Source organism: Cervus canadensis, chromosome 15, assembly GCF_019320065.1.
Source record: "Cervus canadensis isolate Bull #8, Minnesota chromosome 15, ASM1932006v1, whole genome shotgun sequence".
NCBI lineage: Eukaryota > Metazoa > Chordata > Mammalia > Artiodactyla > Cervidae > Cervus > Cervus canadensis.
The window spans coordinates 38,092,593-38,116,425 of NC_057400.1; the positions used below are offsets into that span (position 1 = coordinate 38,092,593).

At 40.1% G+C, this 23,833-nt stretch overlaps 1 protein-coding gene across 2 annotated transcripts in view; it reads right to left on the bottom strand.

Annotated features, from left to right (window-relative positions):
* The window catches only part of ACVR1 (activin A receptor type 1), a 127,286-nt gene that overhangs the window by 9,336 nt on the left and 94,117 nt on the right, over nucleotides 1-23,833 (bottom strand). For both annotated transcript variants that reach the window (XM_043488353.1, XM_043488352.1), the window contains exons 4-8: nucleotides 22,315-22,526; nucleotides 18,183-18,282; nucleotides 14,475-14,621; nucleotides 7,262-7,537; nucleotides 2,872-3,069 (exon numbers count right to left, since the gene is read on the bottom strand). In XM_043488353.1, coding sequence (XP_043344288.1) covers nucleotides 2,872-3,069; nucleotides 7,262-7,537; nucleotides 14,475-14,621; nucleotides 18,183-18,282; nucleotides 22,315-22,526 — 933 coding nt within the window. The remainder of the gene's footprint in view (nucleotides 1-2,871; nucleotides 3,070-7,261; nucleotides 7,538-14,474; nucleotides 14,622-18,182; nucleotides 18,283-22,314; nucleotides 22,527-23,833) is intronic.

Consider the following 23,833-nt stretch of genomic DNA (forward strand, 5'->3'; position numbering starts at 1 on the left):
TAATGGACTCAGGAACTCAAAGGACGCATAATTATAATGACCTTCCTAAGATAAGATATTCATATATTTAAATGAGGTACATTTAATATGCAATAATTTCAAAAATATATATCCTTTTAATGTCAGTTCTTAAAGCTAGTAAGAAAGTGAAATAGGTACATCACACCCTGGGGTGAGCGGGATATTGTAAATTAGAACAACTCTTATGGAAAGCAATTTGGCAATATGTGTCAAGCCATAAAAACATCCATATTCGTTGACCTAATAGGTCTACTTTTTTTCAGATTAAGAATAATTCCCTAAATGAAAAAGTCATGAACAAAGACATTTACTACTGGCCCCACATGGAGGAGATGGGATATCTAACAACATGGAAAAAGTTAAATTCATGAACTGACCATTAACATGACCACCAAAAATGAAAACAGATGAACATTAAAAAACACAAATGAAGAAGACACAGATTATATCTAAGAATTACAGAATTACAACTAAGTAAAAAAAAAAATATATATATATATACACACACATGGTTGCATAAAGAAGAAGGCGAAAGAAACATGAATGTTGGAAGGCAAAGGCAAATCCTACTCATTTTTCTGTTTGGGGATAGTAATAATACTACTAAATATTAATAGATCTATCTGCAAGCAGCATTGAACACTCGCAAGTTTGAGCTTGGATGAACTAATTTCTGTCTTTGTGCATGTACACATTCATGAGAGAAGGGAAACTAGAGAAGGAGGAAAATACCAAATTAGTCATTGTCAAGGGGCAGTGGCTGATTTAAAATGAGACTTACCGCCCCCTAAAAATCAAACCACAGAACAGCAGCTCAACCCACAAACTTTTAGGAAACAGAGAACAATCTAAACCATGATGTAAGTAGGAGATCAGTAAATCAGAAAACATCCAAAATAGTCTCTCTCCCTCTACCCCTTCACGATTTTCAGAAATAATGTTAGAAGATAGATTGAGAAAACTATTCTTTGTTGAGCTACCATTTTAAACCAATGACTCTAATTTCCAACTGACACCTATTAATCACCGCTGATCTTCAAAAGCCATTTGGGTTTAAGCCTGTGACACAGGAACGAATTTGCAATACGAGTTCTTACAAAGCCCAAGTCCCGAGTTTCTGCCAAGTTCGGCTTTCATCACACAGGCTGGCCTGGCACAGATCCAGCACCCACAGCTGGATTGCTACCATCCTGGCCCTGGAACATTAACTTCCTCTTCATCTGGGGCAAGTTTCCCATCACACGGTTTATTATGACACCAATCCTTTTCTAACGTGTTTAAGATAAACTAATTAGAATTTGATTTTCAGTTCTAAGCCTCTCAAGAATTATTAGGGAGGGGCATGGGGAAATGAAGTCGCTGTGCAATTTCAGGCAAAGTTCAGACAGAACTTTATACATCAGCAAAACAATCACTCTGTTGCAAACAATTCTCAAGGCGCTTGAATGGCACAAAATGCAAGTCAGTAGCTCCCAACAATTGAGAAACAATTACCAAGAAAATGTTCATGACTCCATCCAAAAAAAAAAATCTTTAAAAGAACTGTCAGGTTACAATATTTGTGTGTTTATGTTTAATCTGAAACAAGGGCTCTGATACCCTTAGAGAGTTTGTTAAAACTCTGCTGGGGGGTGGGGGAGGGAATGCTACCACAAAGGCTTGCCAGTTTAAATTATTACATACTAAAACTATGTTATGTCACCCCAATTCCACTTCACAGAACCTCCTAGTCTCTGGCTGTGTTATTCTCGAAAATTACGGTTACCCCAAGAATTTCAATCATTACAAGAAAGTATCAGTGGAAGGTGAGATGGAGTATGTGTTAGCAACTCCATGCATTCTTTAATACTTTAAATCTAGGATCCCAGTGGGTCCCAGGAATGCAGAGCATCTCCTAAAAATGAGTATCAGTTTAAATATATAGCATTTTCTTCTGCTTTCCGAGAACAATTTCCAGATGTGTCCTCTGTGAAGTAAGACTTCCAGTTGTGAAGGTGTGAAGAGGTCAATTTAGTGGATTCGAGAGATGCTGCTCTGATACCCGCTTTGTGGGTAGATGAGGCACATGTTGTATTTGAATGAGAATAGATATTGCCTCCAGAATGCAATAATTTAAGTTTACTAAAGTAAAGTTCAACAGTGCATTTTTTGTATTTTTGGCTGATAAGAAAGATGGAGGTGAAAGGTTATGATAGGGAATATAGGTTAAGAATTATCGACAAATATGTGCTTCCCTAGTGGCTAAGGCAAACACCACCATTTCATGAAACTTCCTTATACAAGGACCAGCATGAGCCTCCTCTTCAGAGCTTCCTAAATGTAAACTTCACTTACTCAGCAAGTACAGCCTGCCTCTTACAAAGGAGTGAATTCCTAGTGTGCAACCTGAGTCTCTTCTCAATAATCCAAACTTGAAAGTAAACGTATCTACAATAGCAAGATTCACCCTTAGATTTACTTGAGCATTCTCCTCATGATAAACATCACTTGGGAAAAGAGCAGAGGAGCAGGAAGGATGGGAGAAAGACAGAATCATGAGGATGGAGGAAAGAAGAAAAATACAGACTGAAGGAAAAATACCAACAATCAAGGAATACGTAGTCTCTTGCAGAAATACTTTTTCTACCACCATCTCCTTTTATGCAGTTAAAACAGACTGCCCTTATGCGCCTTCCACCGACCAGCCATAAATCAAATATAAATGCCAACAGCTTCACAAATACGATTCATGGAACCATGTGGACTTAATATTCCCTTTGCCCTTTTAAAGGTAGCAGGATCAAGAGGACTCAGACAAAAAAAAAAAAAAAAAGAGGACTCAGACAACATTATATGAGATCGGTTACCTACCATTGCTCACCATCCGCCTGGCCACCTCCCACAAGACAAGTCCAAAGGCCCAAATATCGACTCTCTTGTAAGAATCAAAACAATCCACCTGGATAGTTTCATCGAGAACTTCAGGGGCCATGTAGCGTTTGGTGCCCACACGGGGGTTGTTCCCCACATCGAGCTGATTGGTGCTCTGGGAATGCATGACTGCCAGGCCTAAAAGGAAGAAGACAACAGTGTCAACCCACTCCCTTTCTCACAGAGGGTTGCGGGAGGTTTTCAAACCAACCCCAGTCAACAGCGCCCTCTTGTGGCCCCCAAGGTGACTGCGCCATCTCCCACCCCCACCACCCCCAGTCACCCCTGGAGTGCTGTTGTGATGACTTAGGTGAGAGCAGGAAGTGGGGCTGATGCCAGAAACGCCCTGGGTGTAATAGGTTAACATAGGAACCTCAGAGACAAAAAGTTTTGAGTCAGTAATACACCAAACCAATATGAAGCTGGTGTTCAAAATCCACAAGAAAACAGACTCACTTGTTAAATGGGAGCCTCAAAATGACTTAACAAGGAGCAAATTAAGCTCCCAAGCTCCAGTACAACTCCCACTGGTCTCCAAACAAACTTCAGACCATTTGAAGAAGGGACTTTGAGTTAATTTATCACTACACAAAGAGGCGACTGCTCCGGGCCCTGCTCTGTCCCTAAAGAAGGACCGCTCACCTGAACAACTGTTACTGTTTAGTCGCTCATTCATGTCCGACTCTTTGCGAGCCCATGGACTATACCTCGCCAGGCTCCTCTGCCCATGGGATTCTCCAGGCAAGAATACTGGAGTGGGTTGCCATTTCCTTCTCCAGGGGATCTTCCCCACCCAGGAATCAAAGCCACGTCTCCTGAATTGACAGGTGGATTCTTTACTACTGAGCCACCTGGGAAGCTCCATCTGAACGTAGCCTGGACCAAACCCACGGGCTTTTTTCTCCACAGCCACACGTACATACAGAGAACACTAAGCTGACCCCAGCCAGATTCAAAGCCCAGCTCTCATGTTAAATGGTTTCGAAGCACTGTCTTAAACCATGACTCATTTCAGAACTCCTCAGCCAATTAAAGAGACCCACATTCCTCACAGACCAAGGGACAGATACATGCATGGTTTATTTGAGAATGGAATTTTTGATGCATAGGCAGACCAACTGAAAATGATTTCTCTGACACTGAGAATAATGAAAATTGCCAGAGTGGAGTTAGCAGGCTGTGTAAACATTTGTATCCCAGCGGGGATCCCTCAGGTCATCTGTGGAGGTTGCTTCTCCACCCAGTCCATGGCTCTGAATGGGTGGGATGACAACTCCATGTAAAGCTGGGAGATAGCTTGCATGTCATCTCAGCCTTAATAATTCCCAGAGACACTGGCAACTGCATTTGACTCAATCAGACTGGTTCCTCTTTCCCTTAATTTTATAATCAATCCTAAGATTCCACAGCTACTATGGACATTTCCCAAATCATATATGCCCCTCCACCATTTCCAGAACCAAACAGTCAAGATAACAGAATACAAAACAAGTGCAGTTTAAATAAGCATAGAGTTGCTAGCTGTGGTGGTTTAAAAATATATCCATGAGTGTTTTGAAACTTCTCCCTTAAAGAGGAGAAACTTAATTCCCCATGCCTTGAGCGTGGGCTGGACCATCAAAGACAACATGGCAGAAAAGTGTGTGTTATTTTCAAGATTAGAACATAGAAGGCGTATGTTTTCCTGTTTGCTCTCTGGGGGCATTCATAGTGCTGGAGGATACTCCAGTAGCCCAGTGAGCAGGACCATAAGATAAGGAACTGAGCGTGTCATGTGAGTGAGCGGCCATGAGAGTGAGCCGTCCTGGGGTTCCCTCCAGCCCCACGCAAGCCTTCAGATGCCTGCAGCCCTCACTGCCGGCCTGACTGTTACCCCTCTAAGATCCTGAGAGCCAGAACCACAGACCCGAGCTGTTCTGGGACTGCTGACTGACTGTGTGAGAAAATAAATCTGTGTTCTTCTGAGCTGCTAAGTTTTAGAGGTAATTTGTTTCCCAATAATCAGTAGTTACAACTAACTAAAGAGACAAACCAACCAAATGAAATGTGCCTCAATTCCTATTTCAGAAAAACTGGAAAACTTGAAGATGGATATTAAATGATATTTAAGAATAATCAGTAACTTTTAGGTGTGATAAAGTATGATTATGGAAGAAAAGTATTTCTAGGGGGTGCATTTTGAAGCATTTAGGAGTAAAGAGTTGTGACGTCTACAGTTTATTTTCTAATGAATTTGCAAATATATACAGTCAGCCACATATAGATAAAGGAAATCTGGCAAAATTTTAGTAACTGTTGAATCTAGGTGTTGTCAATATGAATGATCATCAAACTATTTTTTCAGTCTTTATGTTTGAATTTTTTTATAATCAAAAGTTAGGAAAATACATTACTGGTATTTTTGCTAAAATACTGGTAGTTTTGCAATATTAATAACAACATAATAGTGACTCTTAATTTCTAGGTATAAAGTAAAAAGCTAATATAAATTGTGGTCGCATAGGAACTATCTCCCGTACTACTGATCTACTTCCCTGAACAATGACCCCTTAAAACACAAAGTTGTGTTTGAAACCATGAATCCAATTAGAGGGCTGTAGGCCAAAATAAATGTAATTAAATAATTAATCAGTTGGGTTTGCTGCAAATTTCCCCCAAGTCCCATAAACCAAAACCAACAGCTGCCTCAGTCTGCCCATCTTCCCTTGGCCTCTGGACTGTAACAGCATCTACCATTTAAGTGATTATTTGCAAAGCATTTATAAAATTTCTGAATCTTACATAAGAATCGTGTGAGGCATAATTGACTTTCAGTAACATGAATTAATACATGAACACACTATTATAAAAGTTTCAAACAACAGAGAAATATAAGGCACAGTATCAAACACTGAAGTCCCCCTTGCTAAGCTCCCCATTCTTGCACTCAGTATAAGCAGGTCAGCAATTAGGGCAGGTAAACAGATTCAAGGACCTGCACAAAAATATGCTCAATAACTGGGAAACACACATCACCTTAGCTTCCTAACTCCTGGCATAGCCGTAACAGTCTTCTACACCACAGCTTGCCACAACAAAAATGTGTCATGCCTTGTCATACTTGGAAAACACTGTAAAATAATTTCTCAGCATGAACACAAGGACTTTAAAGGGATTCCAAAGAAAGAAAATTTTCTGATATGTCAAATACTTTGTGTTTAATAACAATTTTATCATTTATGTAATTAGAGCTCATACTGCCTAAACCTTTATTGGCATACCTACAAGACCTACAATGATATGAAAATAAGATACACATTTTTTTATCCAAGTAGAGTGGGCATCCCCAATGGTCCACTGAAATGAAGACCCAGTATTACAATTCAATTCTCATTAGCCTATCATTCAGCCAATATTCTACGGGTCTAGGGTAAGTAGGTTTTATATAGAATGCCACTATAAATGAAAATTATCTTATTTATAATGCAATTAAAGCTACATTAAGCATCACTCTACCACCTAAGACTGACATATCTCAGCAGAGCAAATGGTAAATTGGTTTGGAGATTCCCCTGCCTCACCCCCGCCGCCGCCTTTGCTTTATATAATTTTGCGTTGGTTACAGAAGAACAATTTTAGATACCATTTTAAAGATAAACTCATTCCATAGGTTATTTAACTGTGTACCTACTTTCTTTTTTTTTTTTTTCATTTATCTATATTAGTTGGAGGCTAATTACTTTACAATACTGTAGTGGTTTTTGCCATACACTGATATGAATCAGCCCTGGATTTACATGTGTGTACCTACTTTCTATAAAGGCTTGTGAAATCAGAAGGCACCAGTAGTGGTTGCCTCTCAGGGTGGGCTGGGGCAGGAACGAACTGAACCAGCCCAAACTGACTTTCTAGGGTAACAGGAAGATCTGTATCTCGACAGGGATTTGGACTTTACAGCTTCTGTCAAAACTCTGAGAGTTAAGATCTGTGCAATTAATGTAAAATGTAAATTTTACCTGAAAAGAAAAAAGTAAACAAAAACTCCCAGTGAATGATACAGTGATGAGTATGCTGAAGCCACTGGAAGGAAAGGCTCTTTTGTCTGTGTTGACTTTGAAATGTACCAGAGATTGAGGTGTACTGATAAACAGGAGGCTGGATATATGATAACAGTAAAATGTTCATGGGAGAATCTAGGTTGGTAGATATACAGGTGTTCACCATGAAGCCATTTCAATTTGCATTCTTGAAATTTTCCATAACTGTTAGGAGAGAAAAAGATGCAACCCAGCTAAACAGGAACCTGACAAAAGTTAAAACAGTAAATTAAAAAATACTTTAAAAAATTTACCCAAATCTGCTATGCAACACTGTCCATTCTTCTTAACCAGGATGTTTTTGCTTTTTAAGTCTCGGTGAGCAATGGCTGGTTTCCCTTGGGTCCCAAAGATCTCTATGTGCAAATGTGCGAGACCACTAGCTATGGACAGCACTATTCTCAGGCAGCTCACGGTATCCAGAGTAGTAAGCTGAAGGTAGTCGTAAAGCGATCCCATTTCATGATAATGTGTGATTAACCACAACTGTGTACTGGAGTGTCTTGATGTCATGTCTGAAGCAATGAAACCTGGAGAGTGCAATGACAAAAATTAACATACAAGTGAGAATTCCACATTAGAGCTTTAGTACACAGAAACAGTGACCCATATAGTAGAGATCACCCATGACAAAAATAATTACTCATCAACTACCATGAAAGAAGGTTTACAAAGGTGTCAGCAGAGAAACAGAATGTACTTATTAATGCATTCAAAAGGCATTGCTAATGAATAGGAAATTTTCATATTCATTTCCATTGTAAATAATCCGTTAAAACGTTTTTTACCTTTTAAAAATATTTTACATTGCATGAAGATCAGATAGGAATAATATCTTTGTGCTTACCCACAATGATAGTGTCAAACCCTTCATCGTGCTGGCATTCCAAGCACAGATCATTCATCATCCACCCAGAGAGAACACAAAACCTAGAACCTAGACACCTGTGTTCCAGTCTCGATCTGCCTGTGATCTGCTGTGTAATATTGGACAACTCACTTGGGCTCTTTGGATTGTCTCCGCTGTAAAATCAAGGGGTGAGTTTATATTAAATAGCTGACTGATTCATTAAATTTAAAAAGGAATCTATCAATATATAACAAGCATCCTCTTCGTCAGTCACACAGGACAATCAAGATGATGGTATTTGTAGGCTAGAAAACAGATTTGAAAAGGAAAAATTACAGTATAATATGAGAACAGCCTTATTGTATACTAATATGTGGAAAGGACAACAGGAGCCCAGAGCAGGGAATCAGAATAACTCAGACTAGATGTTATGGTAGGCTTCCATCAAAAAGTGACTACTGAAGGGGTCTTGAAAAGAAGTGAGATACTCATCCTGTGATAAACCATAATAGAAAAGAATATGGAAATTTATATATATATGTATAACTGAGTCACTGTGCTGTAAAGCAGAAATTAATATGATACTGTAAGTCAACTATACTTCAATAAAACTTTTTTAAAAAAGAAGTGAGATATTGAAAGATGTAGATACAGAGGAAGGAAGAAGCTTTTCTAGACATTCTGAGGGGACTTTTCAGCACACTGAATGAACCTGAAGTCAGAGGCACTTCTGAACCTGTGAAATAGTGTACCTGTCTTTTCTGCTACAGAGATGCTTTCTTAGCATTATAGAACACTATGAACACACTTGATGGAGAGTGAAATTTAGAACTTAGAAATATAAGGGGATTTTTTTTTTAAAGGCAGATAAGACTTGAAGAATTAAATGACTTGTAAAAGTATGGAAAAAAAAGGAAAACACATTAAAATGCTTTATATAAAGTACTTTATATAAAATTTGTAACACTTTCACAGATTTTGATTTTTATAACATTTTCACAAATTAGGATTTTTCTCAACAGACCAGTAGGATAAATATCATTATACTCATTTTACAAATAATTGAGTTGCTGCTGGGAGGTGCCAAGGATCACACGGCTATGAAGTTGCTACTAACTCCAAGTTTGATGCTAGCTGCCCTGATGCACCATACCTTGCGTAAGAAAGTACTGGGAACAAAGAAAGGTACCTAATTTGATCATCATCAACAGAAGCTGTCACTAATTAGTGAGAACTAGCAGTGTGCCAACGGAGAAGGCAATGACACCCCACTCCAGTACTCTTGCCTGGAAAATCCCATGGATGGAGGAGCCTGGTGGGCTGCAGTCCATGGGGTCGCTAAGAGTTGGATACAACTGAGCGACTTCACTTTCACTTTTCACTTTCATGCACTGGAGAAGGAAATGGCAACCCACTCCAGTGTTCTGGCCTGGAGAATCCCAGGGACGGGGGTGCCTGGTGGGCTGCCGTCTCGAGGGTTGCACAGAGTAGGACACGACTGATGTGACTTAGTAGCAGCAGTAGCAGTGTGCCAGACACAGGTTTAAACACCCCATGTGCAACCCTCCAACAACATGAACGGGATGGATTACATCACTAACATTAAAGTTACCGACACTAAGGTCAGTAATGTCACTGACATTAAGGCCGGTAACGTTAAGGTCACTGACATCAACATCAGTAAGCCAGCCAGCAGTCTGGCTCTAGAACCCAGACTCTTCCCTACCAATTCATTCTGCCTTCAGGCAAGCTGGCTTCTACTCAGAGAAAGACAATCCTGACGTCTGTACCCATGGGACATCTGTAAAGTGAACTGAACAACACTTCTACACCTTGAATCTTCATCTTTCTCCCTCTTCCGCTAAGGTGGTCCCCACAGCCAGCCTTAGTCTCTCACTCTTCTCCAGCCTATCTTCGTGTCCCCATAGCTGATGCTCTTGGCACCCTTAGCTGACCACAACATAAATCAAAATGTGCATTTAGATGTTAGTTATTCTTGCGAAAGAAAATATTTCTGCTGCAACAAGGTCCTATTGTACAGCTGTGTGGGTGCCTCATCGCTCAGCTGTGTCTGAGTCTTTGTGACCCCATGGACTGTAGCCTGCCAGGCTCCTTGGTCCGTGGGATTTGCCAGGCAAGAATAGTGGAGTGCATTGCCATTTCCTCCTCCAGGGGATCTTCCAGACCCAGAGATCTAACCCACATCTATTGTGTCTCTTGCATTGCTGGCAGATTCTTCACCCACTGAGCCATCAAGGAATATCCTATTGTATAGCACAGGGAACGACATTCAATATCCTGAGATTAAACCATAACAGAAAAGAACACATAAAAAATGTGTGTGTGTATATATATATATATATATATATATATATAAAACTGGATCACTTTGCTGTATAGCAGAAATGAATGCAACATTGTAAATCAACTATACTTCAATTTTTAAATGTTTCTGCTTGATCATTTTATACCACATGATATCCATCTTTAATAACTTTCTCAAAAATGAGTATCATTTTTGCAACTATAGAAGCACCACTCCAAAGAAATTAAATCACTGCGATAAATTTGTGTAGCCTTTATTGATTCTTCTGGCCAAGGGAGCGCAGCATCTGATTGATTGAGTGATTAAATAAATAAATAAGTAAATAAGATTCATTCTCTCACCTTCTCTAAGTCCCCAAGTTCTTAGAGAGGGATTTTTTCTGGCCCTTAATTATGCTTTAGACCTTCAAGAAAAATGACTTTCAAATAAGTAGGATTTTTAAAAGCTGTTTACCACTCAAGTCTGAATTTGTAACTACATTTGCTTCAACATGCTAGAGCATTTTTATGGGACATTTGCAGATGAGTCAAAGCCCTCTACTGTTAGTGGAGACTGAACAGGTGCCCCATAAGTTGGAAGTCTGGCCCAACCATTGGATGTGTTCATAACACAGAGAGAAAGTGATTAGGGTAAAAGCCTCTTTCAGAACAGCCAAAGTCATCTTCCCAGGCTCCTCAAGAACTAAAATAAAACCCAAATCTTAAGTGAGGTAAGCAGTACCCTTGTGAGCCTCTTGAGTGGCAGCTCTTGGTGGGAGCCAGGCGCCAGGCAGCTCTGACCGTGGACGAGTGAGGTCGGCATGCCGTGGAGCACAGGGTTTGAGAGTGTTAGGCTCCTGAGCCGCAATGCTGGGCATTCACGTGGCTCACCATGCTGAGCTGGGTGATCCCACCTCTGTCACGTAAAATCACCACCTTGGGGGCTGGGAGAGAGGCTCCACAGGGAGGGGACCCATGCATACTTAGGGCTGACTGACACTGTTGAGCAGAGACCATACAACATCGTAAAGCGATTATCCTCCAATTAAAAATCTAAAAGAAAATTTTTTAAAGAGTATATACAATATAAAGAAAATCACCACCTTGGTTTCCTCATTTGTAAGATATGAATAGCACCGTCCTATACTTCAAAGGGTTACTGTGAGAATAAAAGAATTAGTACAGGTAAAATGCTTGGTAAGATGCCTACCACACAGTAAGTGTTCAAGTGTAGTTGGTTACTCATAGCTCAAAATAGCTCAGGGTTCAATTACAACCCCAAATTTTGTAATTTAGTATCTTTTACGGAGTTTCCTTCCAATTGATCTCAAAAAATTCTGACATTAAATGGTGAATCAATACCTTTTAAGAGTATGAGACACTTCTACAGATGGAGAGTGTAATGGCTGCACAATATGAATGTATTTAAATCTCACATGATTAAAATGGTCAACTTAATAGATACTGTACCATAATTTTTTGGTGCTATAATCTTTTAAAAATTTATTTTACTGAAGGATAGTTGATGTACAATGTCATGTTAATTTCTGCTATACAACACAGTGATTCAGTTATACATATATATACACACATTCTTTTTCATATTCTTCTCCATCACTGTTTATCACAGGATACTGAATATAGTTCCCTATGCCATAGAGTAGGACCTTGTTGTTTACCCATTCTATATAAGTTTGCATCTGCTAGTCCCAAACTCCCAATACTTCCCCCTCCACCATCCTCCACCCCCCACAGCCACAGTCTGTTCTCTACATCTGTGAGTCTGTTTGTGTTTTATAGATAAGCTCATGTCATATTTTAGATTTCACAAGGAAGTGATATCATGTGTACCATAATTTAAAAAAAAAGAGTGGAAGATGACAGGAATCCCCTGGTGATCCAGTGGTTTATTAGGACACAGTGTTTTCACCTACCACACAGGGTTCAATCCCTGGTTGGTGAACATCCCAAAAGCTGTGTAGCTTGGCAAAAAAAAAAGTTTTTGGACCGAAATTCTCACATTAACTCAATCTCCCTGGTTTTAGTGATAAGGAAAAGGATGCTCAGAAACATACAACTCTGGCCCAGAATCACATTGTGGGCCTCTAATTATGTGAGAGTAGAAACCAGCCTCCCAAACTCCCAGACACTGTTCCAAACACCGTAACACAGCCTCCCATCATTCACTTACCTGCTGACTTCTACACCAGACAAAGCAGAAGAAAGTGTTGATTGTTTTAGGGAGATAACCAGTTAAGGCCCAGAACTGTGTATGTGTGTGTATAATTATGTATTTCTTGGGGGCTAGAGTTGGCAGTACTCAGGGGTGGGGGAAATCATGATCTCATATTCAAGACAATATGCTCTTCTGATAGAAAAGAAAATGATACAGAAAACCTCCAAGCCTCTCCATCCAAAAAGCTGCTAAAGAAGAAGTTAAACTGAAAAAGGTGGTACATGTTCTATGCACCTTCTCAACTAAAGGGACTGACTACACAGTAAAATTAATCCACATAGCTGTAATTGTGATGAGGGTACAAGATCTCATGGATTCAGAATTTCCGAGGATCATTACTTAACAAGAAGTGGACAGTGGTTTGCCTTCTGTGATCACACTGAGGGACCCTAACTTCTCTCCCATGAATTGTATTGCAAAGGTGACTTTCAAATTTCCTGAGCGATTAAATCCAATTTAATCAATATCTACTGAGCACCTACCCCGTGCAGGGAACTGTCCCCAGGACTGGGTGTGAAAACAAAAACCTTATCAGTTGCAACCAGGAAAACAGGAGTATCTACCCTTCTACAATCACGGTGAAGATAATGAGAAAATGGACATGACAGGCAGCAGTGCTGACTGCATGGTAACTGATCACCACTGCTGTTACACACACAAACTACAACATAAGGCAGTGTATGACAAGAGTCATATAGTGCAGGTACGAAGTACCGGAGGGCAGAAGGGTACAGGTAGACCCCCTGGGAGAGTCTGGAAGGGAACTGAGAAGTTTTGATGCAAGAAAGGGTGGCTGGAGCGGGGGTATGCGGATAGTGGGTGAGCAGGACCACATGATGAAGGCATGGACAATACTGAGGAGCAACAAATATCGGAAGTGGCTGCATGTGGGCACGTGTATAGAGGAAGCAGCAGAGACTCCTTGAGACCTCAAAATAGAGCACCTGGAATGCCGGGCTCAGACATCACACATGCTGCAAGCAGTATGAGAGTCAAAGACATTTTGAGCAAAAGCGTCTCAGCTCCCCAATGGAAGATAACTTAGTATCACAAGATGGACTGGAAAGGCAAGACCAACAGCACTGACACCAGTGAGGAGAACTAGGTGATGCCCGGGGCCCAGCGGGGAGGGGAAGGGGAGGGAAGGACACCAGAAACTGAGACCGTTCTGACATGAAACATACCATCAAACTGTTAAGAGTCAAGCTTTGAACAACTTTCATACCATGATTTGCAGACAACTTGACTCAGGCTTCATTAATATACTGGCAAATACTACACTGGCAGTACTGGAATAGAAATGAATTCTGGCAACAATCTTCCTATAAGCCAAACCCAATCCAATAGCCATGACGTAGCCAACACTATCCTATAATAAAGAGTCAAATTCTATAGAAGCTTTACATCCACTCTTAAAGAAGCACTCCAGGCAGCATTCCTCGCACAGGTATTAGTATAAACACATTTAGAGAAACTTTTCAAAAAGAAGTCGACGGACTAAAGAAATATTCTAACCCTTTATACTTCCATAGCAGTATTTCAATCAGCTCTTCACATATTTCACAAATGTTTCCAAGCTTTAGTTTCCAAATTAAAATGTATGCTAAATCCCTCTCTAAATCTGGGCTTTAAAAAGCAATGCCTTGTTTGAAGGAATGTGCATTTAATTATGATGTCCCTGGGAGCTATGAATCTCTAGGAAATCGTCCAAAGATCTTTCTTAGCTTGATTCAAGTAATAAATATTCAAAAAGGGTGGGGTAAGCAGAACTACGGAGGAAGCCTTGAAGTGAACAATATGGGGCAAATTTTTGTTATTTAAATAACAACCTGCAGAGGAAGACTTAGCAGTAACAATCTCCTTTTCATCATCCAGAGAATCTTCAAACTTAGCTCCTCTGCAGATTTAAACAAGAGATTGGTGTGAAAAGAAAATTCAACAGTGTATATAAATGCTGACGGTCCCTATGTCACCATTCAGGAGAGACTTGCATATTCACACACACCCAATCAGAAAGGGCAAAGGCAGGCAATTATTTATTTCTAGAAAAAAATTGATGAGGGGATTGTGTACTTACCTAAGATATTTTCATGCCTCAGCATCACAGTGTTGTACAATTCTGTTTCCCTAAACCACGACTTCTCATCCCGGGAGGAAAAGATCTTCACAGCGACGTTTTCCCCTTGCCAACTGCCCCTCCACACCTCACCATACCTGCCCTTCCCTGTGGAAAACAGCACAGAGGTGACGCTGGGAGGAGGACAGGACAGCTCACCAATTAACACTGTGCCCGCAACTCTCAACCCCTCCCCTTGGAAAAATACCACTAGGGAATATACTGGGTTGGCTAAAAAGTTCATCCGGGTTTTTCTGTAACATGTTATGACCAACCTGATAAATACCACTACCTCTTGCTTGTAAAGACATCCAAAATCAAGGTGGAAACCGCCCCTCCCAGCCACCCTATTGTGACATCACATTAAACACTCTCAGAACCTGCATTCATACAATGAGCTGCTAGTTACAGAGTTTACACTTACATCCCTCTCTTAAAAGGTATGAAACGCATATGGTTTGTAAAAGCACATGAAAATTAGTAAGACAGAAAATGGTATAGATTATTAGACTTCGGTGTTGATGAAATCCAAGAAACATGTATGTGGCTAAATTGAATAGCTTATGTGATTCCTCCCCGTCATGACGGATCAACAGAGGCATTTTCTAAGAGTCCAAATTGGTGAATTTACATAGGCCTTTATATTTTTCACAAAGGAGAATATGAAGTTTGAGATGTGTGCTCTGAAGGATTAACACACATGTACACACAAACAGAACAATCCTGGTATAGGAAATAGACGGGCAGCCACTGCCATCCGTAAAGGATTTCTTGGCAGAGGATATATTTCCAAAGAGGATCTGCAAAGTCTTAAACATGTAATCCCAGAACAGTCCCGATTTCTGACACTGGTTATAGGTGTTCCCTTGTGAGACTCCCTGTGATGCCACAAGTGGGCGACACTGGAAAGGCCACTTGGAGAAGACATTTTCAAAGCACGGTGACCAGCTGTGATCTGATCCATGGAGTACAGTCCCGGCACAAGGGGTGGCTTAACGACATGCCCCTGCTTCCACGCTTCTCCTTAATTACAGGTAGGTGATCAGGGAGGTTAGGTGGAGGAGGGAATTACCATGAGACAATGGGGATCATCACAGGGTATAATCAAAGGTGAAGACAGATGCGTAACCTAGAACACAGCACAGCAGGAGATCCGACTTGCACAGCAGTGGGGCCTTCCGCCAAGGCTGGTGGCTGATGGTAATCTCAGATGGAAATGACCACATACAGGAATATATGCATATGCAGGAATACAGCTCTTTGCTGGAAAACTAAGCCGCCGAGAACCCAAACATGGAGAAGGAAAGCGTGTCTGTCCAGAAGATTATGTCCTGAAGCATAATCAAAACTGTTCAATCTAGATTCCCTTATGATAAGCAGTGTCTCCCTACTAAATACCAATGACTAATCCAAAGGGCATTAAATGAGCCCAGGAAGGGTCTCTGTGGGCCACTGTCAAGTCACAAAAATCGTATTGGGTGCAGGATTAATTTGAATAAAGTCATGGCAATTGTCCAGCATTTGTAGTTTAAGATGAAGACCAGTGCTAAGATCTATAGCATGGACTGCTACAAAATGGAACACTAATCTTCTCCTGCCTTTGGTTCCATTCTGTATCTTTATCAGCCCTTTGTCCTCATATTCTCATTAGGAAGGAGAGAAAAATACCCCAGAGCATTGTGGACATTACTATATAGTTGCCTCAAATCCTTTTTACAAAGGAAACAGAGACAGATGTCAGCGTAAGTAGACAGAACTGAAACAGAAACCTACTTCAGTGCTTTTCAAAGGCTTTTAAGTTGTCAAATGCTTTTTGCAGATGCAGCCTATGCATAAGTTCCTGAAAAGAGAAGCAGAGCTGCCTCAGTCCTGGCCGTGGAGATGCAAAAGAGGACGCTTTAACACCTGAAATTCAGAGGTGCACTGATCCCACCTGGAGCAACTGATCTAGTCCAATTCCCTATATTTTTGAGCCAAAAATTGTAAGATACTATCCAAACAGTTCATAACATATATTTTTATCCAAGGCTGTACTACATGAACACTGGAAGCTACTGAAATGCATGGCTCTTTAGCATTAAGGCAGTAAAATGATGAACTTGAACTATTTTAAAAAATGCTGAAGAATATCTATACAACCACAAGCAGTATGCATTTTTAAAGATGCAATATTATTTTGTCCTCTGGACTCTGGGGTCCACCCCTGAGGGCTGCTGTTGCATGAATGGTGAGTTACCACGGGACAACAGGGTGGGGGGTAATGTCCCCCTTCACTGCCCTCTGATCCCAATCCAGTCACCCTTGTTCATGATCAAATAGGATGTTAGCTGGTATAAGAAAACTACCTTGGTTGTAAGCAGTGAGCATGTTGGGAGCTTTTCCACTTTTATTAATATTTTCCCTACTCACAGTCCACCGTGGAGGAGAAGCATGAAGTGGGAGTTCAGAAACACTCACAGTAGCTGCAGACCTAGAGAAGAGGCCACAGGCTCCTGCCAGTAGCCGGTGTACCTGCAGGCGGCGGTCACTGTTTTTACCACCTCTGCCCACCTGCCTTCCACTGCTGTATTTGGGGATGTCCTGGCTCCCATGAAAACAGAAAGAAAAGCTGGAGGGTAGCAGCAACCAACAGTGAAGCAGCCTATGATGGCCAGTCACCTCCCAAAGACAAAAAAATGAGATGACGAGAGCTGCAAAGCCAGCTCACGCCTCTCAAACTGGGAGAACTAGGAGGAGAGTGTGGAGATGGTTCTAATCCATTACTGCTACTGTGGCCATCCCTGTATGCCATCTAAAGGAGAAATTACTGAAAACTGTCATGTGACTTGCAAATACCCAAAAATCAGGACTTTCAAAAAAAAAAAAAAAGCATACTGCACCATATTCCAAGAGGACAATTCAGCAATATATAAAGACAAGCCATAAAAAGTTAAAAAATTTGACCCAGGAACCCCAATTCCTGGAAGTTTACGCTACTCACTCAAAAGAAGCAATGTGTGCCAATTTTTTTTCAAGTATTGTTAAAGTTATTACTCAATAGACAATTACACAACCACTCAGATACCTGTGATGTGTACAAACGTATGAAAATGTGTATGAGCTTAAAACTGAAAACAGGGACACATTACATACACACTATGATTACATCTCTACACAAATATATTCTGATACAGGAAAAAAAAATGTGAGAGGCCATAGAGAAATGTACATAGCTCCTTTAAATAAAGGAGCTATAAGGGTAGCTTTGGCAAGTTTATTTCATTTTTTTTTTAAGGGGGAAGAATGAGAAAGTAAAAAATTACAATAGTCAAGATTATTGTCCAAAAACCAACTTACCTCGGATTCACCAATGCCTATCTTTGGTCAGGAGCAGGCGTATTAGTTCATTTTCAAGCAGTCCCAATATCGTGAAGGGTTTACTTAAAACTGAAAGCCTTTGACTAGGTATTTTCTATACTAACTAGTGGCAGACTCCTTTGAAAAGAACTTTACCAAGTTCAAGTGCTCCAACACAAGTCACAGATTAGAAGCATAGCTACTCCACAGGGCTATCTCACACCTTACATTTAACAAGCAAGAGACAAGAAGCAGATTTTCCAAGGTCCATATACTTCTAGAACCACAGTGAACACTGCACAGACCCCACAAAGAAAGGGAAAAGAGAATTACCAACACACTCCAGCAGTGTAATCTGACGGGCCACTGTCCTCTGTACCAGAAAAGGAAGACCAGAGCCGCTTCCCGATGTACACGAATGATCCAATAAATCCTGTAGTTCAAAACAAGGAGAAAAAAAAAACAAGGAGAAAGAGAAAGGATTGAGGAACCGCTTCCAGGTCAGAGCATGCATCTGGGTGTAACTTGCATAGAGGCTACGATCCTGGAAACGTGGCCCATCCGGGTGCATGGAAAGCCCCACTGGATGAAGGACTGATCTTATTCCTTAGGAAAACCTGAAGCTAGCCCCTTCCCTAATATGGGATCGGTTTCCCTGAGGGATCTTCCTGAGTAGTCCTTTCTTGTATCCAGAGTTTTAGAATAAAATAGCTGAAGAAAGAAAATGAGTGGACCAAGTCAAAGATGTAAATTAAAAAGCCCAAAATACAGGGCTGAGCCCAAAGGAAAGCACCAGACAGAAAGTGGAGCAAAAATAAAAGGCTTTGGAGTCCAAAAGCTGAGCACAGTTGACCCTATTCTGCCCTGCTCATGGTATCTATCAAGGGATGTACGTTAATTGACATGCCAGCTAAGGAACTCTAGTAAGGAACAAACAAGTTAATGGGGAACAAACAACTCTAATGCAGTGGCCGTGGGCATCCTCAAACTGGTCCACTTGAGCAGAGAGTGACCAGGATGCAGGTTACCTTTAAGGTAGGCAAGGAACAAGAGTCACGAAATTAATACCTCTATGTCATTTCCTTTTTTAAAAAATAGTTGTCTACTCTTAAAATTTTTAAATGAGGAAAGATTCTGTAAATTCTATAGTGCTTTACAATTTTCAAAAGTTTCTCACACATGATTTCATATACTGTATGTCATTCCTGAAGTCAATTACCCACAAAGCAGAGAGAGAAAGAAATATAACTTCCATTAAAACATACAACTATACCCCAAATCTACTTCTGGGCTTCCCTTGTGGCTCATCTGATAAAGAATCTGCCCACAAAGTGGGAGACCCTAGGTTCAATCCCTGGGTTGGGAGGATCCCCTGGAGAAGGGAAAGGCTACCCAGCCCAGTATTCTGTCCTGGAGAATTCCATGGGCTTTGTAGTCCATGGGGTCGCAAAGAATCAGACACAACTGAGCGGCTTTCACTTCCCTTCCCTTCAATCTACTTCTAAAAATGAACACACTGCAAAAAAGATTCCCAATTAGTTCATTCATAAATTTTCCATTCTTACTCTCAGTGCAAGCCAAGAAGCAGATGCCTTTTGAATCAGGAATGGATTTTCTATCATAAACAATACTGCGCCTATGGTGATTGTGGTAATGTTACAGCAATGTTGAGCTGACACTCCCCAAAGCTCCTCCTTTCCCAAACATTGTAGCTGGCCTGTTGAAGGAATACATTTCTTTGTTCAAATTTCATCATCTTTTACTTACTCTGAGCACCACTCTGAAATACTGTTGATCAGCAAAATTACCAAAATCTGAACATCCAAAGAAAGAAATTTAGAATTCTTAAAAGCCATAAAATAGATAATCAGCAAGAAATTGAATATAGATGAAGTAGTTTCACATCTCCCTAACTATCTCTTTTGCTGTTCACTTTTCTCTTTATTCATCCATTTTTTTGAGAGAATAATTTTGAAAATTAAACTGTATTTTTTAAAAATAATGTGCAGTCCTGGTTCTAAACCTAGTTCATAGACTTCAGGACGGGGGGGGGGGGGGGTGACAAACATTACTTTAACTCTTGGATGCCAAGGCTTCTTTTTCAGTGCAGGGGAGCTGTTTAGTAAGATAGACATTGCTGAGTCATGTAAATGAGAATATCACTTAAATAAGCATGTCTGTAAACCAATAATGATGACTTGTTTTAAACAGTGTTGTTTACTATGTCATATCGTGATATACTGTCCTTTAACATAGCTGAGTGGAGAAGACTATCTTAGCATATGCTACCATTCTGCTTTCAGAATTATAGAAGCCACTTAGATAGTAATTTAGACTAGAGGTTCCCAGCAGTGCCCAATGTGATTAGTTACATTAGCAATTCTAAGAAACAAAATTCTGACTACTCGATCTCATACTTTTTGCTAAAGTTTTGTCAGGATTCAACCTTGCATCTTCCTTGCTAATAACTCATTTAGTTTGCCTTAAAATGCAAAATAAACTTCTAAGTACACTTCTAAAGAAAAAACTGGCTTTCTACTTTCTGAATGAAATGTCCTTATCCCCTCTCTTCCCAGTTTGATGTAGCAGAATTTAAATACATAGGGGGAAGAAAGCTAAACAAGGTTCCCTCCCCCTTTTTTTCATACAAAACTTGACTGTGGTTCAGCGATGGAGAAGGCAGTAGGATAGGCTAGTTCCCAGCCTGTATCAGCCACCATCAAATGTCTGCACAGCTGGCTAAGGGCAGTCGTCCAGGTGTAGCACCTGAGCTCCCAAGACTGGGGAGAACAAGTCTTCTCCAGCAAAAACACTTCACTGCAGAATTTGCAGTCACTTTTAGGTTTATTATCTAGCAGATCAAGACTTAATTCAAGACAGTTTTAGGCAATGCATAGTCATGGCAGAAATAACATTGAATCACATTAAATGCTGCCACCCTGACCATCTTTCAATTCATCAGTCAGTGACAAGGAGAGCATCGATTTGGTATCGGCATGACTTTTAACATCTTTCTAACATTCACAGATCTTTGCCTTTCTTAAAGGGACCATCTGACTCAGCATAATACCCCTGTAGAATGTTATTACTTTTCCCTTCAGCACTTGACGTAACCTATTCATAGCATGTGGTTCTCTTTCTCACTTAAAGCTTAAAGGTGCTTTAAAATTAACACTTGACAAACAATTTCAAAAAGTGAAAAAAGACAGTCGCTTTTTAATGTGATTTCATCATTTTAAACTATGCAAAAAGAGTAACTTCAAAACATACAAATACAATGGCTTCTAACTCTGTGTAAGCCACAGGCTGATGGTGAGCCAGAGAAATGCGGCTGATCTGAACAGTGTGTGCTGTACGTACGTGTCAAATACACAACAGATTTTGAAAGCTTTTTTTAAAAAAGGATGCAAAGTATCTCATTAATAATTCTTTATGATTATATACTGAAATGATAATTATTATGTTAACTATGTTTTGTTAAATATATTCTTAAAATTAATACCATCTGTGGGTTGTTTGTTTTTTTGTTTTGTTTTAACTTTTTTAAAGACAGCAAAGAGATCAAACCAGCCCATCCTGAAGGAAGTCAACCCTGACTATTCATTGGAAGGACCAATGCTGAAGCTGAATCTCCAGTACTCTGGCCACCTGAGGCCAAGAGCCGATTCATTGGAAAAAACCCTGATGGTGGAAAAGATTGAGGGCAGGAGGAGAAGAGGGCAACAGAGGATGAGATGGTTGGATGGCATCACCAACTCAATGGACAGGAGTTTGAGCAAACTCCGGGAGATGGTGAAGGACAGGGAAGCCTGGCGTGCTGCAGTCCATGGGGTCGCAACGAGTCAGACACAGAACTTAGCAACTGAACAGCTACAACAACTAGAAAAATTTAAATTACACGTGCCGCACATATTTCCATTGGACAGCACTGGTTTAACCGAATGAGTGCCCTCCACAAGGGGGCAGCACAGGAGCACAGAAAATGTAATGGCTGCTTTTTTGGATGTCAGGTTTTAAAGTCTTAAATTACAGGGTGTTAAAATAATCTAGACAGGAAAGTGATTTTTAATATTAGGCCTTTTTTTGCTAAAAGCACTATTATTGCTAAAAATAGAGTAACTGAGTACTGTAAACTCCAACCCTGCCCTCCCACCATCAAAATTACAGGTGACCATTGTCTGTCCCTGTCCCTTCACTCCCAAAAGAAAAATAACTACCAAGAGTCAACTAAAATAAATCCACTCACTCATTTAATGTAAAGGTCTGTCTAAAATAAATGTTCTCATGTAGAGGAGACTAAACTCACATAAGCATGCCAGCATATGCTTGCTTAGAACATGAGACACCAGTAGTATGTGTGGACATGGTCCAGTCATCAGGAACTGCTTAGCATTTCATACTTGAAATTAACAAGCATCTTCAGCCATCTCTGTCACACGAGGGGTCCCCTGGAGCCCAAACTCACTGCTAAAGTGCTGTCTCCAACGTTGGTGGTGATGAGCCCTTCAATGGTGCCATATTCCACATCTCTGGGGTTGAGGCGTTCTTGATTGCGCCTTTTAAATTTTCGGAGAGCAACTCCCAATAGGCAGGCTAGAAGGCATACTGCGAACACTACAGACAAAATGATGAGGCCAACCTCCAAGTGGAAATTCTGTGTTCCAGGAAAAGATTTCCCTGGAGATGGGGGAGAGAAGGGTAATTGGCTATAGGATCATTGTTGTTAATATTTAGTATAACCAATACCTAAAAAGTAGCTCCTGACCCTGACCACATAGTTTTTATAAGTTGCAAAGTGCTAAAACTAAAATACTTCATAACACCTGGCCAACAGCCCAGTCATTTAACCATTATTCATTTAGACACAATAGGATTTTGAAAAAACTCCACTGAGAACCAACTTAACGCATCTGTGTGAAAAGTGTTTTTAAAATATAAAGTACTATACAAATCTGATACTATCCTTATTAACTGAAGATTTGATCTGTAAGGATGTTTTATCATCAAGCCCTTACAGATATTATGCTGCAGTATTCCTATGAGAAAGTGCTATCTGAGTTAAGACCAAATTATCCAATCTGTGGCCTTCTCTTGGATATCTATTGCTGTATTCTCATTGCTATTTTTGCATCATGATTTATGCCTAGGAACCTATTCATTCAACTTTCTTTAACTCACTTATTCAACATTAATTCACTCACTTAAAACATTCACTCTGATTTCTAATTCACTCACTCACCTAATCACACATTGACTCTCTGGCTCAGACATTATCACATCACCCATTCAAACATTTATGCATTCATTCACCTGAACACTCACATGTCACAGAGGCTTTCATCTTGTGTAGTGAGTTAAAGTTTCTTAGTTGGATAGTGAAGGTCATAATTAAAAGATCCCAAAGCAATTATCACCTGTGATTTCAGACCCCCTTCCTAAGACATTATACAACCAAGCCCTGTTCTTCCCCACGAAGGTCTTACTCTTTCCATGTCCTGGCCCCTTCAGTCATTCAATCTCAAGCTGAATTTCCTTTATAAATTTCTCTAAACTTTCCAAATCCAAATTAATCAATAACTTGTCACATAATACTCCATGGTACATGTCATTTGTAAAATAAAGTATAAAACTAATTACGTACAACATTAAATTATAAATATCATGCCTCCCTAACTAAATTAGAAATTCCTTAAGTAAATAAATTTTGTATTACAAGTCTAATCTGGCAGAGTCTTCTGCAGATGAGAAACTTTTCATACTGTAGACATGATTTTTATGTGACTGCAGACATTTTTCATGGTCTGTCCACTCTATTAATCACAGTTTAACTCACAAGGTTTAAAACTTTATTCCATCAAGTACCCTTTTTAGTTTTAACCATTTAATACAAAATCTCTTTTATTATTCAATCCTATTTGCTTACCAGACTTTAACCTTTTCTATAGACCTTAAGGTCCTCACCATAACTTTAAAAATTATTAATT